Raw genomic sequence first — 12,316 nt, 5'->3', positions numbered from 1 at the left:
GTTACAATCCACGTAACTAAATCTAATAATGCTGAAACTTTTCGTATGCGGTTTGTGGTATTTTTATATTGCTGAACCGACACTTAAAAGTAGCAAACAATCTAGAGTACACTTTCCAACTACCAATCGCACAATGCTCAGTTTTGTCTACAAAATTCCCAAACATGCCCAAACGCATTGACCCCATGATACAATACAATAACGTGATACAATAAATTAATTGTATGATACCATCAATTCATTGTATGAATAATGCATTCATTCATTGTGATACAATTAATTCATTATTTCGTTTGGCTCAACCCGATTTCTCAAATGACACTCTGGCAACACAGCACGCTAAATCGCTCAAAATCAGAGGTTTTGTAAAGAATTTTTTAGGGTATTTTTCTTCCCAATAAGCCTAAATCAGGTCCCAGGCGCGATTTTCAAAGCATTGGGCTATGCAATCCTGCAAACCATATCCTCATATAACTTTCCATTTTTGAACTATTGCGTTTTGAGTTCAGTGAAAATTTGTCTAGGTTACATGCATTTTAAATGGGATCAGCTAGTCACTTTACCAAAGTGGTAACCAGCGGCGTCATGTGCGCACGAAAATCGAGTTTTCGACCGATTAATATTCTACCTTGTATTCATTGTGTCATGGGTTCTTCTGTGCTCAAAGCAAACCGACGATTCCAAAGCTTAAATATAAAAAAAGATGCATGCAGTGTCATATTACAAGCACTAAACAAAGACAAAAAATGTAAAACAATGGAGTTTACAACATATTACAGCAACTACAGTCTACAGTACTAGCTAAAAAATCAAATCAAATATGAAGAACTTGAACACTTATCACAACCGACTCTTACTCGCAGATTACGTAATAAACGGTTTCCAATCAACATAACCCGATAAAAATCATCTGTAAATGTTGTGTTGTCAATGTTGACAAATCCCCGACCACAAACAATGATAAACAGTGACTGTAAACTTGAAAAGAGCAATTAATTTAGATAACATGTTAAAATAAGTGGTAGCAACATGAACAACGTGAATGGAAAAGCTAAATCAATCGCTGAAACTCAGCTGCAAGGTAATTCAAGCAGATGGTGAAGCAAAATTTTCATTTTACCCGACTTGCAGTGGCAATTGGGGTCCTGCTGGAGTCTCTAGCAGACACAAATGCTGCTGTGCGAGTCTCTGTGACCACTTCACTGTCCAAACTAGCAGAAAAGCACCCCAATCAGGTGCTGCTGTCAAGCTCTGAGTTCTGCTTGAAAACTCCAAAGTCCCCGAATGAACATCTGGGCAGCATTCTGGCCCTGATGAGCAGGATTTGTTGCGAGCACATTATTATTATTGATGGCGATACCGTTCTTAAGCTGATTGATTTCGCAATGAAAGTTATGACAGGGAGTCCTCTGCATGAGCCGCTCATTCAAATGCCTGCTTCAGATATTTTAGTGGCTTTGGGAAGACTGCATTACATTCAGGTAAGTTTCATGATCCAAAACTCTTCTTGTGACTGAAAGAATGTAGGTTACAGATGCTTTGCTTGAAAATCTTCAAGCAGGCGTTGTTCCCCACTATACAATTCCCCACACAATGGGCGCGTTGGCCAACACTAACCCCTTCGGGCTAATTCCTTACTTAAAGGATATTCTGAATATTATCTTGCCCCTTTTAGGAGGCCTGAAAAGCGACCATTTGAGACAGGCGTTCGCCTTCGGTATGTTGGCAACAGCAAGGCGAGTGAAACTATTAACTAATGCTTCGCGTGTTGCAGCGATACAGCATTTTTGCGAAGGCTTAGTGGAATATGTGTCCAATGCAGACCAAGTTCCTGACCCCACAATCACCACAGAAACTTTTAAGGTTGAGCTGGGAATGGCTTATGATGTGCTCTTTGCATCCTGGTTGCTATCAAAGGACCCTAAAGTGGTTGAAACGGTCTTAGACGCTATGTCTGCTATTTTCGTAGCTTTGCCCATCGATAAAGTGTCTCAGCAAATTTCGAAAATAATCCCATGTCTCTTGAACTTGTACAAGCGAAACATAAATCCTTATGTAATCACCAAGTGCCTGTACGCAGTGCTCAGAAAAGGGACAAGCGTTAATGGAATGTTGCTAGAGCCGCTGCTCTCTAACATTCTGAGCACCCTATCTGATTTAATCTGCCTCAATCCAGACTATGCCCAGCCGGACTCAGCCAGGTGCCATTCTGAGGTGTTGAGGTGCTATGAATGCATCGCTGTACATTTTACCGATACCACAATCGACAGGCTTTTAGTTCATTTAAAAAATAACAACGACAAAGAAAAGCTCAAGGGCCTGATCGTTATTACGCATCTTATCGCCTACAGTAGCGAGCAGACCATTCACAGGAGATTAAAGGATTTGTTGAAGTATTTGAACGAGATGCTGATCCATTCGCATATCAAAGTCAAGAAGATTTTGGTCAAGATCGTTATCGCCCTAGCTCATAAGCGAGTGTTGACAAACAAAGGTGAGAGCACAGATGTGGAAAGTCGATCCCTTCACATTGATTCTATTTTTTCAGAGCTCAATCCCGATGGAGCAGAGCTCTACTTGGAATTTGTCCTGAAAATGTGCTGCAAACAAGCACAGCCGAAGAACTCGGAGATAACGCCAGAGGAACTGCAGGAAATACAGACATCAGCAGATAATGCGCTTTACGTGCTGACCACCTCAATTCCCGAGCTGCACGAAATTCTGTGGCAGCTTCTGCTGAAATGTTTTTTGAGCACCGGGTACGACGATGCCGTGGTCATTGTCCTGCGCTGCCTGACTTACTTGGCGTCCAAACGGGAGACCGCAAAAAGCTGCGAAGCCGCCTTTGTAAGGGGGATGGTGCTCCTATCGAACCCCTTGCCATCTCTAAGGGGTACCTTCATCCTGAATTTTCTGCGCAACATCCAGCCCTGCGACGTGGCCTCGCACAAAACAGTCTGGGATCTGAAGCTGCCTCAGCTCTCCAAGTATCTGGATCAGAATTACGATGGGTTCAACATGCTGGAGTGGCATGATCAAATGTTTGATTTCCTCAATTTGCTCCTGAGCAGTGTCGGGAATGGGGCTTTCAATGAAATCCTGCTGTCCAAGGCGCAGAAGCAACTGGAGTTGTACAACAACATCAAGTAAGCCCTAAAAACTCCCTCTAAACAAACCATCAGAGAACATTGTTTGCAGAAACATCTCCTATCAGGACAAGGACGAAGTCCAAACGAAACTAGCCGAGAAGAGATTTTTGCTGAAATTTATCGCAATAATTCTAACTTACTTAAAGTCCAAAGAGACAGTGCTCCAAACAATCGACAGCTTGCTGGTGAATGTTCGCCTGATAGATTACTCAGAGCTGCACGCTTGTGCTGAGGCAGTGGGAATTGCGGCCCGAGTCCACCTGCAGCTCGTACTGGAAAAACTCGCCCACCTCAGAAAGGAAGTGCTGCACAAGAAATCCATCAAACTGTTCTCGTTCATGAAAAACCAGACCCACGAACTAGGAATCGAGCGACTGAGATACGTAATGATCTACAGCTATGCGGAGGTTTGCAACGAAGCCCCCACTGACCAATTGTTGCGAGTGATCGAGAGTGAGATTCTGGACTTTGTGCTGAATGAGCTGCTAATATCCAAAGAGTTCCCTATTAAGAAAGTGTGTCTGAGAGCCATCCAAAGCGTGGCTGACGCGATGCACCCCAACCGCAACAAGCTGCACATTAAAATGGCCGAAAGAGACAAAGTGATCGATGCGGTGTTCAACCAAATGCACCTACACAGCGGCCCAGACTATGTGGAGCTGTTCCCCGTTATAATGGCCGCGATGACTGCCCTAATAAAGCTTCCTCTGCCTTTAGAATCTCAGGAGCGCATCAGACTAATCAAGCTTTTTTTCGACAACGTCTACAACGCCTCGTCGATTTACTGCAAAATCAACCCCAGCGGTTCGGGAAGCTATTTTGGGGATCTGAAAATGGTGCCATGTGTTACGAAGAGCTTCAGCGAACTGAACCAGTTTGTACATGAGCTGCTGGTTCAGAATCTATCGCCGGCCACTTTGGATGAAATCGTAACACTTCTCGAGTTGTGGATGGCGAAGAAGAAACCTGAACAGCGACTGCCAGCTGTGGAAACCTTAAGGCTGGTATTGCAGACTTATTTGGATCGAATGCGCTTTGCCCATGACTTGCCCAGTGTGTTCAATCAAAGTGGGATTTTGTTATCGAGGATTATTCCCAGATGTACCGATCCCAACAAGAACATTAGAAAGGTAATGAGTGCATAAAATCGGTTGTAGTAACTAACTTCGAATTGATTCATCTAATAACTGACCAACAATTACAGGTGGCAGTGGACTGCGTATGTTTGGTGCTGTGTATTGCGGCTCGATACGAGGGCGAAATGCGCGATCACGACAAAGTCCTGAGCAACAGCCTTCAGAACGTGCAACAGAACATCGAATCAGACGATCCCAAGTTGCTCTTTAACTTGACATCCGACCTGGCCTATATAGTTTGCGTGAACTTGCCGCAGTTCCAATTGGTTCACTTTATCGAGGGCTTGATCGAGTCGCTGCTGGACTGCGAATCTTCCAGCTCCAACGGCACCAGCGTCGTGTTGAACATCACGCTGAAGAACAAGAGCAATGAAATGCAAAATCACGTCACACATGTAGCTGTGAAGCTAATCGCACAGCTTGCTCGAATTCAGTGTCCCAGGACAAAGTCCACTAGTTTGAGGGCGTTGTCCAGCCTAGCTGGACACCATTCCAGGATAGTTGGCGCCATTTTGCTAATGCAGCCGTTGCCCTTTGATAGGTAAAATCTTCTTTGCTGGATTTAATTAGATCCTGTACTTGGCCGATATTTTAGCTCCATATGCGACTGCTGGTCAGCTTTGTCGAATGACCACACTCTCGTCCAGGACTTATTGGACCAAATTAAGAAACTCATCAAAACCACTCCTTTATACGAAGTGCATGCAGCCAACGAAGTGAAAGTGGCGAGTCTTTCGCCTTTGCAGGCCATTTGCGCTTTGCACGAGCTACTCAAAAACACTCAGCTAAAAGAAATTTGTCTGGAGCAATTTCCCGAGCTGTTCTCGCTGCTTTTAATCGCCTTGGCGTCTTATGTTGGCTGTTCTGCTCCAACAGTCAAAAGCCTTACTGAGAAAAAGGATAAATTCGGCTTCATTCTCAGTCGAGATGCTTATAAGGTGAATCCGGCAAAAGTTGCCTTTGAAACATTCAGGTAAGTTCATGGCAGGCCTTCAGACGAACTGCGTGTTTCACCGAGCTCAATTTCAGACTGTTCTTGATATGCTGCGACTTGAATACGATGGCCACGAATCTTCTCTGTTTCAACTCGTTGGGCGCATCTGAAGATCAAGCAATGCTTTTACAAGTGGAGGAAACCCTGGTCAACAATCTCTGCTTAGATATGCCCCATTCCTTATCCCCTATCACAGCCTGCCTGGGGCCGTACATCCGGTCGGAATTGGACCCGCAAAAAGTAGCCGTCGTGGCCTTTTTCACCTATTTACTCAAGCAGGGGGCGCAGACCGACAAGAAAATATTTATCGAAAACCTGCTCGAAATGATTCTGGATGTGCAGCTGGACCAGAGCTGCGTGGTGAGGAAAATCGGGCTGCAAGGTTTGGGATATGCGGCTGAGAATTTGGGTAAGGAGCTCGTCTCGAGATATTGCAATCAAATTCTGGGAGTTCTCATGAACAGTCTTGATTACAATAATATTGGGTAAGAAGTCATCGGGGTCTTTTTGCACAATCTATGAGATAGTTGTTTTGCAGGAGCGAAAGCGAAGTTATCCTCGAGTCTTTGTTGACCTTTTCCAAGCTGCTCAATGCTCTCGAGGGCTACAAGTTCCATTTATTCCAAGTAACGGCGGCTGTTCGCATCAAGCTGATATTCGGCCAAGAAGATGTGCAACTAAGACGCGCAGCCTTTCAACTGTTAGGGGACTTGACATCGTCTCTCAATCCAGACACCAACATGGAGGCCTTTAAGGAACAAATCCAGGGCAATTTGATCACTCTTCTTCTGCACCTGTGCGACCAGGACATATACGTGATAAAGGTCAGTGATCAGTGATGGGCGTTCGAGGCCTCTATTGAGGGGATTTTTAGGCTTGCAAGTACACCTTGAGAAAAGTTGCCCCTCACCTTGACAGCCCCGACGTGAACAGGATGATTCAAGAGCACCTGATTGATGAGGCCAATCTTCATTACGCCGATTTCATCAGGGACTTGATAAAAGTTATGGTAGGGCTTTCTCCTGTGCCGCTTCATTTAGCTGCAACTGTCTCCTTTCAGGCCATCGATCTTCAAGATTTGTTCTACCTGTTCGTAATGACTAGCGTCTCGTACTTGAAGAGTCCCTGGCTACAGATCAGGGGCAACGCGGCTTTGGTTACCGGCCTGCTCTACTCGGAGCTGTCCATGGAGAACAAAACTAAAGTGTCTTTGGACATGGTCTGTGATAAATTGATTCGGCTGATGCAGGACGATGCGGAAGAAGTTCGGGTTAAAGCCAGTCAAGCTATTTCTTATCTATTTATTGCATAAAGGGATCCTCGTTGTCCATACAAGGTGAGTCTCTTAGTTATACTCTGCTATTATTGTTATTTAGATTTAGGTGGAAGAACTAGTTGCTTTTGAGAGCTGTATTAAATCACATGAATTTTATTAATTTTCAATAATAGTTCCCAACTCTCCTACTTTATCTTGTCTTGGGCATAACGCGAGGTGATGGCTTGAGCAGTTGTTAACAACGGGTGTGTTACTGGCAGGTCTTTTCGGGAAATGTTAACGCCTATTGGTAGTCTAGGCCTGTAACCTGCATAGCTTGGCGAAGCCAAGTCGTGGGCCAATCTCAGCCGATTTGCTGCGATTGAATTAGCAATTTCGTTTTTTGTTTCTTCAGCTACGATGCCTTGCAGCGGATTCACGCAAGCACCGCATCTGCAAGTTTTCGCATGAAACAATACTGGCCTTTCACATATTGTAGCGCAAATACATACACAACTGGGGGCTCTTTGTGAATCCAAAACTCTTTGGTCGGATCCGATGAGCCTCTTCTCTGCCCATCATCCCAGCTTTTGCCGATGCGAATGAACTTTTCCTCCAGCGGAGGATAAATGTCCGTTTGCAAGCTCACCTACAAAGAGTGCTCTTGGGAATACGCACCGGGTGACTACCAAATAATTTACAGAATCCGAAGGCTGAACGATCTCGATGTTGGGAATCTTCGGCTTGAAGCCGGAAGCTCCCTCAATTTCTGCTTTCCGCCACTCAGTCGTGTACATATAATCGCAAAGGAGACGGCGCATTTCCTCATCAGGGACGTCGTCGATGCTGCAAGCTGGCGTCATGTAAATCCGAGGTCTGGTTTTCAGCGCCTTGATTTGATCAGCTTCAGGCAATGGAGCCTGATTAGATAATTAAAACACGCCGAACGCTTTGTCCAAAAATCAGCTTACCAGCCTCTGAAACGGCTTTCTTGGATCTGTTTGTATAATGGGCTTCGGATACATCAGCAGATTAAACGGCACATACACATCATCTCTCCATTTGGAGAACGTTTCCTGGTCTTCGAAGTGTCTTTGAGGGAGCGGTTTTTGTGCACGCTCCTGCCGCAGCTTCTGCGTCTTAATATCCGGTCTCGAGACGTCACAGTATGGAGGATAATCATTCAAATAGGTGGTTTTTTCGTTAAAAGCGTCCAGTTTCATGGTTTCATTGAAGCAGTTCATTTTACAAAAACGTAAATCTGACAGTTATTGACTGCACGTTCACGCAAACTTTACCTGCTCAAAAACTTAACAGCCAGTTTTGAGTAAACGGAACTGGACAAGACTGGAAAGGAATTGGTGCTGTGTGGAACTGAAAATCCGCAGAACCTTATTCGTAGCTTTTAATTATGTTGAGAAAATCGAAAGCTGATAATATGAGGAATTGACTGCTTTGATTTCGCTTCACTATGCTATAGCCAAGGCATCGTTTTGCAACTCATGACTCAGCAAGGTCTGTAGATTTGACAATTTCTCCTTCAGCATGCCGACGCCCATTATTACAATGTTTTCAGGCCTTAGCTGGCCAGCCGCCTCCACATTGTAGTAAAACTTGTTCGGTTTCAGCTCCCAGTTGAAAGGAGCCTCATCTGCAAAGCAATCGACCAATGACCATTCATCTAAATTCCGCAATGTTTTGTACTTACATTGATCATCATCCAGTTCAGTGTACTCGCTTTTCGGCCACTCATCCGGCTTTGGAAACAGTGTGTGCCTCATTGCATTATCGGGGTCGTACTCGAAAGCAACACCGCAAGTGGGGTTCCATTTGGCATGCTCCTTACCAAAGCCCTTCTTCGCATATGCTCGGATTTTCAGCTCTTGGCCCTTTCGCAGCTTTACAATCAGTATTTCATCAGTTTCCCCATAATCGTTAGAATCGTCATCGCGGTGCTTCGAAGGGGCTGGGATCACGCGGGGGTCGCTGGACTTCAGGTCTGCAGTGGTAACATGTCTGGTTTGGTCATCTGTGCACTTTACATCTAATGTGAACTCCACGCTGCATTCTTGGCAAAAATCAGTGCAAATACAATCCTGCAATCAAATTCACTGCATTGCATTATTAATCAAAAAGTAGTGAACTTACCCGAGGATACTGTAATCTTTGGACCACTTCGTCTGATATGAGGGGAATCAACCCAATCCTGTGTGCTAAAAACTCATCACTCAACACCGTCGAATTCGCCTCCAGCTTGACCCAATCTATGGCCAGAGTCGGGGTTTCAGCTATTAGAATTCTTCTGATGCTGTTGGCCACGCTAAAAAACAACAGATCAGTGTGTGCATAAAAATGGGGTGGTGAGTATTTACCTGAGGTCGGTATCTTCCACATAGAACTTCACGTTTTCGTCAGTTAAATCAGTAATATGGACTGATGGTTGATTGGCGTACGGCATTTTTTCTGCTTAAATTGAATTTAAAAAACCCTGATGTTTTCAGTATGGGGGAAATCAGGGAATAAACAAAATTTTGAGCAATTTTGAGGTTTAAGTGTGAGTGGCATTTGACAATGACAAATAACAATTCAAAAAAGTATGGACGGTCCGCACTTTTTTTTCACGGAAACTGTTTTATTTTGATTGTACATTAAGAAAAAACTAAAAAGAACACAAAACTTGGACAGACATAAAGTACATTCAAATCGTGCAATATTACTGATCAGATTTGCAAAAAAGTATAAATCGTGGCAACGCCGATCCTAAAGTGACACATTCCTAACCACACTTTTTGGGCAATTGTTTATGTTTGAGAAAGGCCCCACGTAAACACATATTGCATGGCCGTTTTTTCGTTAATTCCTGATTTATCGATTTGCGATAAATAAAACATTGGAAATCCATTATACTGAAGATGGACACGTTGTACAACCAAACGAACAAGCTAATACAACAAACGCAGCAGCGGTTTAAGGCCCTCGAAGGAAACAATCCCGATGCTTTGAACATTGAGGATGAAATTAGCGCAAGCATCAAACAGATACAAAGGTAACACACCGATCCCGGGTTGCTAGAACTTCTCAAGTTTCTTGAGGCAAATTTCAGCAACTGTGAAAAACTCGACCTGCAAGTGTATAAGCTCCCAATTCATCAGAGACAAAATGGCAAAATGCGAAGCGACCAGCTGAAATACGACAACAGCCATTTGCAAGCCGCGCTGGAAGCAATGAAGCATAGGCGCCTTCGTCGACAAATTGCTGCACAAGAACGGGAACAGTTGCTGAGCAGACGTTTCGCCCCAAATCCCGATGCGACAGCCATCGACATGAACTTCTCCATGAACCACCAAGGATCGTTGCAGGATGCAAATCGAGGAGTGGACGAAATGCTCTACACCGGGGCCAGCACGCTCGAATCGCTCAGGGCTCAAAGATCGGTCCTTAAAGGAGCTCAAAGACGAATAATGGACATGGCCAACACCTTGGGGCTGAGCAACCACACGATGAGACTCATAGAGAAACGTGCCTCGGAAGACAAAGTAATTTTGGTGGCCGGTGTTATTATCACTTTGACTGTAATTCTTTTGGTAATTGTATATCTCACTTGATTCTTGTTTACGATACATTCCTTTTACTATTTTGAGTAGGCATTTTTATGAGGCTGTCGTTTTTTTCTTTTTTTTAAATATTGATGAATTTTGTGTACGATATTAGTAAATTATTTGATATCCAAGGAAATGTTCGTTTGATTAGCCTGCCAAAAATTCCATCCTTTTTATTTCAATGCATTAACGGAGACAACTATGTTTAGTTTATCAAGTACCTACAAACTGTGCAAAAACTCCGCTTTTAACACATGATGTCTGCCATCGATTGTCAACATCAACCATCAAAATAAACATACAAGCTATTTTAGAGCAAGTAATACCGATTTTTGGCGACAGTTATGGCTCTGCCGCCGCTTCCAGCAAAGAGTGTAACTCTAGGTAAAACCCAAAATAAGTTGTATGAACTGTCGTCGTCACTAATAAGTTGGACTTTCAGTTAGTGAAGATCATGCTTTTGTTACCCCAGTGAAACTCGTGAAAACCCTTGACGATATGCAGAAATGGGACAAATCTGAAGCATATTTTGTAAATAGCGTGTGAGCGTAGTGGATAGAGTAACTGAACAACGTCTTTCAGGAATACCTAGGGTTTATATATGCCCTCAATGATGCGATCCGAGGCAAAAGCAACTCAAAGGCCTCTGAAGGGGCTTCGCAAAATGTGAACAAAATATGCGGTGTGCTCAATACTCTCAGCTTGTGGGTGGACCAAATACCTCCTGTGAGTCAGCCCCAGCGTTTTGGAAACGTTGCTTTTAAGACATGGTATGGTAGATTGAAGGAAGTATGTCCGAGTGATAGTATGGGATTTAACAGAGCGATAATTGGCTAAACATTTAGGAAGCCATCCAGTTGCTGCAGGATATTCTACCCGCTGATATTTACCGAGCAATTCCCGAAATAATGGTTTACTTGGAAGAAGGGTTTGGCAATGCAACTAGGATCGACTATGGAACTGGGCATGAAATTTCTTTCGTCATGTTTCTATGCTCGTTATTTAAAATCGGGTTTTTGACTGAGCCCGACTTTGCGGCCACAGCCTGTAAAGTGTTCGTCCAGTAAGGGTTCGTTAACTTCGCAATCAAGCACTGTGTCATCTGCTGGGTTTTAGGTACCTGAACTTGGTCAGGAAGCTGCAACAGACCTACAGAATGGAACCAGCAGGAAGTCACGGTGTTTGGAGTTTAGACGACTACCAATTTGTGCCATTCATATGGGGTAGCTCGCAGTTAATAGGCAAGTTATCTCATCACATGCAGTTTCAATCTCTATCGAGTGTCGAAGTCGCTTTGATTAAAAACATATTTTCCAGCGCATCCACAGATCGAGCCGCCCATGTTCGTTAAGCCCGACGTGGTGAACGCAGTGGCCGACGAATACATGTTTCTCAGCTGTATAAAGTACATCAACCAAGTGAAAACTGGCCCGTTTGCGGAACATTCAAACCAGCTATGGAGCATAAGCGGCGTGTCGACTTGGTCGAAAGTCAACAGCGGTTTAATCAAAATGTACAAGACTGAAGTGAGTGCAATACGCCAATAAGGCGAATACAAATGTGGAGTTATGCAATAGAAGGTTGCCAAAGAACGCCCACTGTCTTCATCTAATCAGGCTCGGACTCTGATGATGATTAGTTCATGTTGGATACTCGAAACATGTTGGATACAAATATCCCAACGCGATCAAAACCGCGTTGAAATAAATTATTTGTCTTCTCCTAGGGCTTTGCCAATCTTCTACTGAATGAATGACTTCTCTTGGAGTCAGTATAACTAATTATAATTAGAGATACAACTTAAACGTAATTTTTTTCCGATTGATTGCAGGTTTTATCGGCATTCCCGCTTGTTCAGCACGTGGTATTTGGTTCGCTTTTCACTCTCCAGCCCGCGGCACATGGAGCGAGCATTCGCCGACCAAGATTAGGCGAATTCTCTAATTCTCAATCTAGTTGCTTCAAACCCCCGCCCACCAAGAGCAGCTCCGATACTAAAAACGCTTCCGAAAACACCTTAAATTCGATATAACTATAAAATTGTATTTTCGAAACTGTTGCATTTTCCCAGGCACTGCAATAGAGTAGCCGGTGAATACAGCGTTTTAATTTTAGTTTTTGTGTAAGACGTAAGTAAATAACGAAACCAATAAATTCTAAACGACCACCAAAGTGGACATAGA

The 12,316-nt window shown here is 43.8% G+C and overlaps 5 protein-coding genes across 5 annotated transcripts; 3 read left to right on the top strand and 2 right to left on the bottom strand.

The window, feature by feature from the left end:
• The first annotated feature begins 902 nt into the window (after positions 1 to 902).
• On the top strand, positions 903 to 6,711 carry LOC109542529 (maestro heat-like repeat-containing protein family member 1). Its single transcript, XM_019911784.2, has 12 exons — positions 903 to 1,081; positions 1,132 to 1,481; positions 1,528 to 1,717; positions 1,775 to 2,494; positions 2,549 to 3,146; positions 3,199 to 4,279; positions 4,354 to 4,826; positions 4,881 to 5,258; positions 5,315 to 5,764; positions 5,818 to 6,103; positions 6,154 to 6,288; positions 6,340 to 6,711. Exons 1-12 carry the CDS (start codon positions 1,030 to 1,032, stop codon positions 6,589 to 6,591), a joined length of 4,965 nt encoding a protein of 1,654 aa, XP_019767343.2. The 5' UTR covers positions 903 to 1,029; the 3' UTR covers positions 6,592 to 6,711.
• On the bottom strand, positions 6,567 to 7,838 carry LOC109542530. The gene is made up of 4 exons (XM_019911786.2): positions 7,506 to 7,838; positions 7,236 to 7,454; positions 7,047 to 7,183; positions 6,567 to 6,987 (listed from the first exon to the last, which is right to left on the bottom strand). The coding sequence occupies exons 1-4, from the start codon at positions 7,776 to 7,778 to the stop codon at positions 6,741 to 6,743; spliced, it is 876 nt and encodes a 291-aa protein (XP_019767345.2). The 5' UTR covers positions 7,779 to 7,838; the 3' UTR covers positions 6,567 to 6,740.
• An 84-nt stretch (positions 7,839 to 7,922) lies between these two features.
• On the bottom strand, positions 7,923 to 9,107 carry LOC109542532 (DNA-directed RNA polymerase II subunit RPB3). The gene is made up of 4 exons (XM_019911788.2): positions 8,907 to 9,107; positions 8,683 to 8,854; positions 8,243 to 8,630; positions 7,923 to 8,185 (listed from the first exon to the last, which is right to left on the bottom strand). The coding sequence occupies exons 1-4, from the start codon at positions 8,990 to 8,992 to the stop codon at positions 8,004 to 8,006; spliced, it is 828 nt and encodes a 275-aa protein (XP_019767347.1). The 5' UTR covers positions 8,993 to 9,107; the 3' UTR covers positions 7,923 to 8,003.
• LOC109542534 (Golgi SNAP receptor complex member 2) lies at positions 9,108 to 10,269 on the top strand. Its single transcript, XM_019911789.2, has 2 exons — positions 9,108 to 9,580; positions 9,638 to 10,269. Exons 1-2 carry the CDS (start codon positions 9,447 to 9,449, stop codon positions 10,137 to 10,139), a joined length of 636 nt encoding a protein of 211 aa, XP_019767348.1. The 5' UTR covers positions 9,108 to 9,446; the 3' UTR covers positions 10,140 to 10,269.
• Positions 10,270 to 10,376: 107 nt separating this feature from the next.
• Positions 10,377 to 12,229, top strand: LOC109542531 (serine/threonine-protein phosphatase 2A activator). Its single transcript, XM_019911787.2, has 7 exons — positions 10,377 to 10,517; positions 10,576 to 10,664; positions 10,716 to 10,922; positions 10,979 to 11,196; positions 11,250 to 11,374; positions 11,451 to 11,659; positions 11,965 to 12,229. Exons 1-7 carry the CDS (start codon positions 10,478 to 10,480, stop codon positions 12,163 to 12,165), a joined length of 1,089 nt encoding a protein of 362 aa, XP_019767346.2. The 5' UTR covers positions 10,377 to 10,477; the 3' UTR covers positions 12,166 to 12,229.
• Positions 12,230 to 12,316: the final 87 nt, after the last annotated feature.

This window comes from Dendroctonus ponderosae, unplaced genomic scaffold (genome assembly GCF_020466585.1).
Source record: "Dendroctonus ponderosae isolate FM_Combo_2020 unplaced genomic scaffold, Dpon_F_20191213v2 Dpon_F_20191213_3, whole genome shotgun sequence".
NCBI classification, from domain to species: Eukaryota; Metazoa; Arthropoda; class Insecta; order Coleoptera; family Curculionidae; genus Dendroctonus; species Dendroctonus ponderosae.
This window is presented reverse-complemented; position numbering and strand designations above follow the sequence as displayed.

Coding starts and splice junctions, on each gene's coding strand:
- LOC109542530 (XM_019911786.2), bottom strand. CDS start 7,778: ATGAACTGCTTCAATGAAACCATGAAACTGGACGCTTTTAACGAAAAA. Junction 7,455..7,505: donor GAAAGCCGTTTCAGAGGCTG/GTAAGCTGATTT, acceptor TTATCTAATCAG/GCTCCATTGCCTGAAGCTGA. Junction 7,184..7,235: donor TCGTTCAGCCTTCGGATTCT/GTAAATTATTTG, acceptor CACTCTTTGTAG/GTGAGCTTGCAAACGGACAT.
- LOC109542532 (XM_019911788.2), bottom strand. CDS start 8,992: ATGCCGTACGCCAATCAACCATCAGTCCATATTACTGATTTAACTGAC. Junction 8,855..8,906: donor GTGGAAGATACCGACCTCAG/GTAAATACTCAC, acceptor GTTGTTTTTTAG/CGTGGCCAACAGCATCAGAA. Junction 8,631..8,682: donor AAAGATTACAGTATCCTCGG/GTAAGTTCACTA, acceptor ATTTGATTGCAG/GATTGTATTTGCACTGATTT.
- LOC109542531 (XM_019911787.2), top strand. CDS start 10,478: ATGGCTCTGCCGCCGCTTCCAGCAAAGAGTGTAACTCTAG. Junction 10,923..10,978: donor GGTATGGTAGATTGAAGGAA/GTATGTCCGAGT, acceptor CTAAACATTTAG/GAAGCCATCCAGTTGCTGCA. Junction 11,197..11,249: donor GCCTGTAAAGTGTTCGTCCA/GTAAGGGTTCGT, acceptor GCTGGGTTTTAG/GTACCTGAACTTGGTCAGGA.
- LOC109542529 (XM_019911784.2), top strand. CDS start 1,030: ATGAACAACGTGAATGGAAAAGCTAAATCAATCGCTGAAACTCAGCTG. Junction 4,827..4,880: donor CAGCCGTTGCCCTTTGATAG/GTAAAATCTTCT, acceptor CCGATATTTTAG/CTCCATATGCGACTGCTGGT. Junction 6,104..6,153: donor AGGACATATACGTGATAAAG/GTCAGTGATCAG, acceptor GGGGATTTTTAG/GCTTGCAAGTACACCTTGAG.
- LOC109542534 (XM_019911789.2), top strand. CDS start 9,447: ATGGACACGTTGTACAACCAAACGAACAAGCTAATACAACAAACGCAG. Junction 9,581..9,637: donor AGCATCAAACAGATACAAAG/GTAACACACCGA, acceptor GGCAAATTTCAG/CAACTGTGAAAAACTCGACC.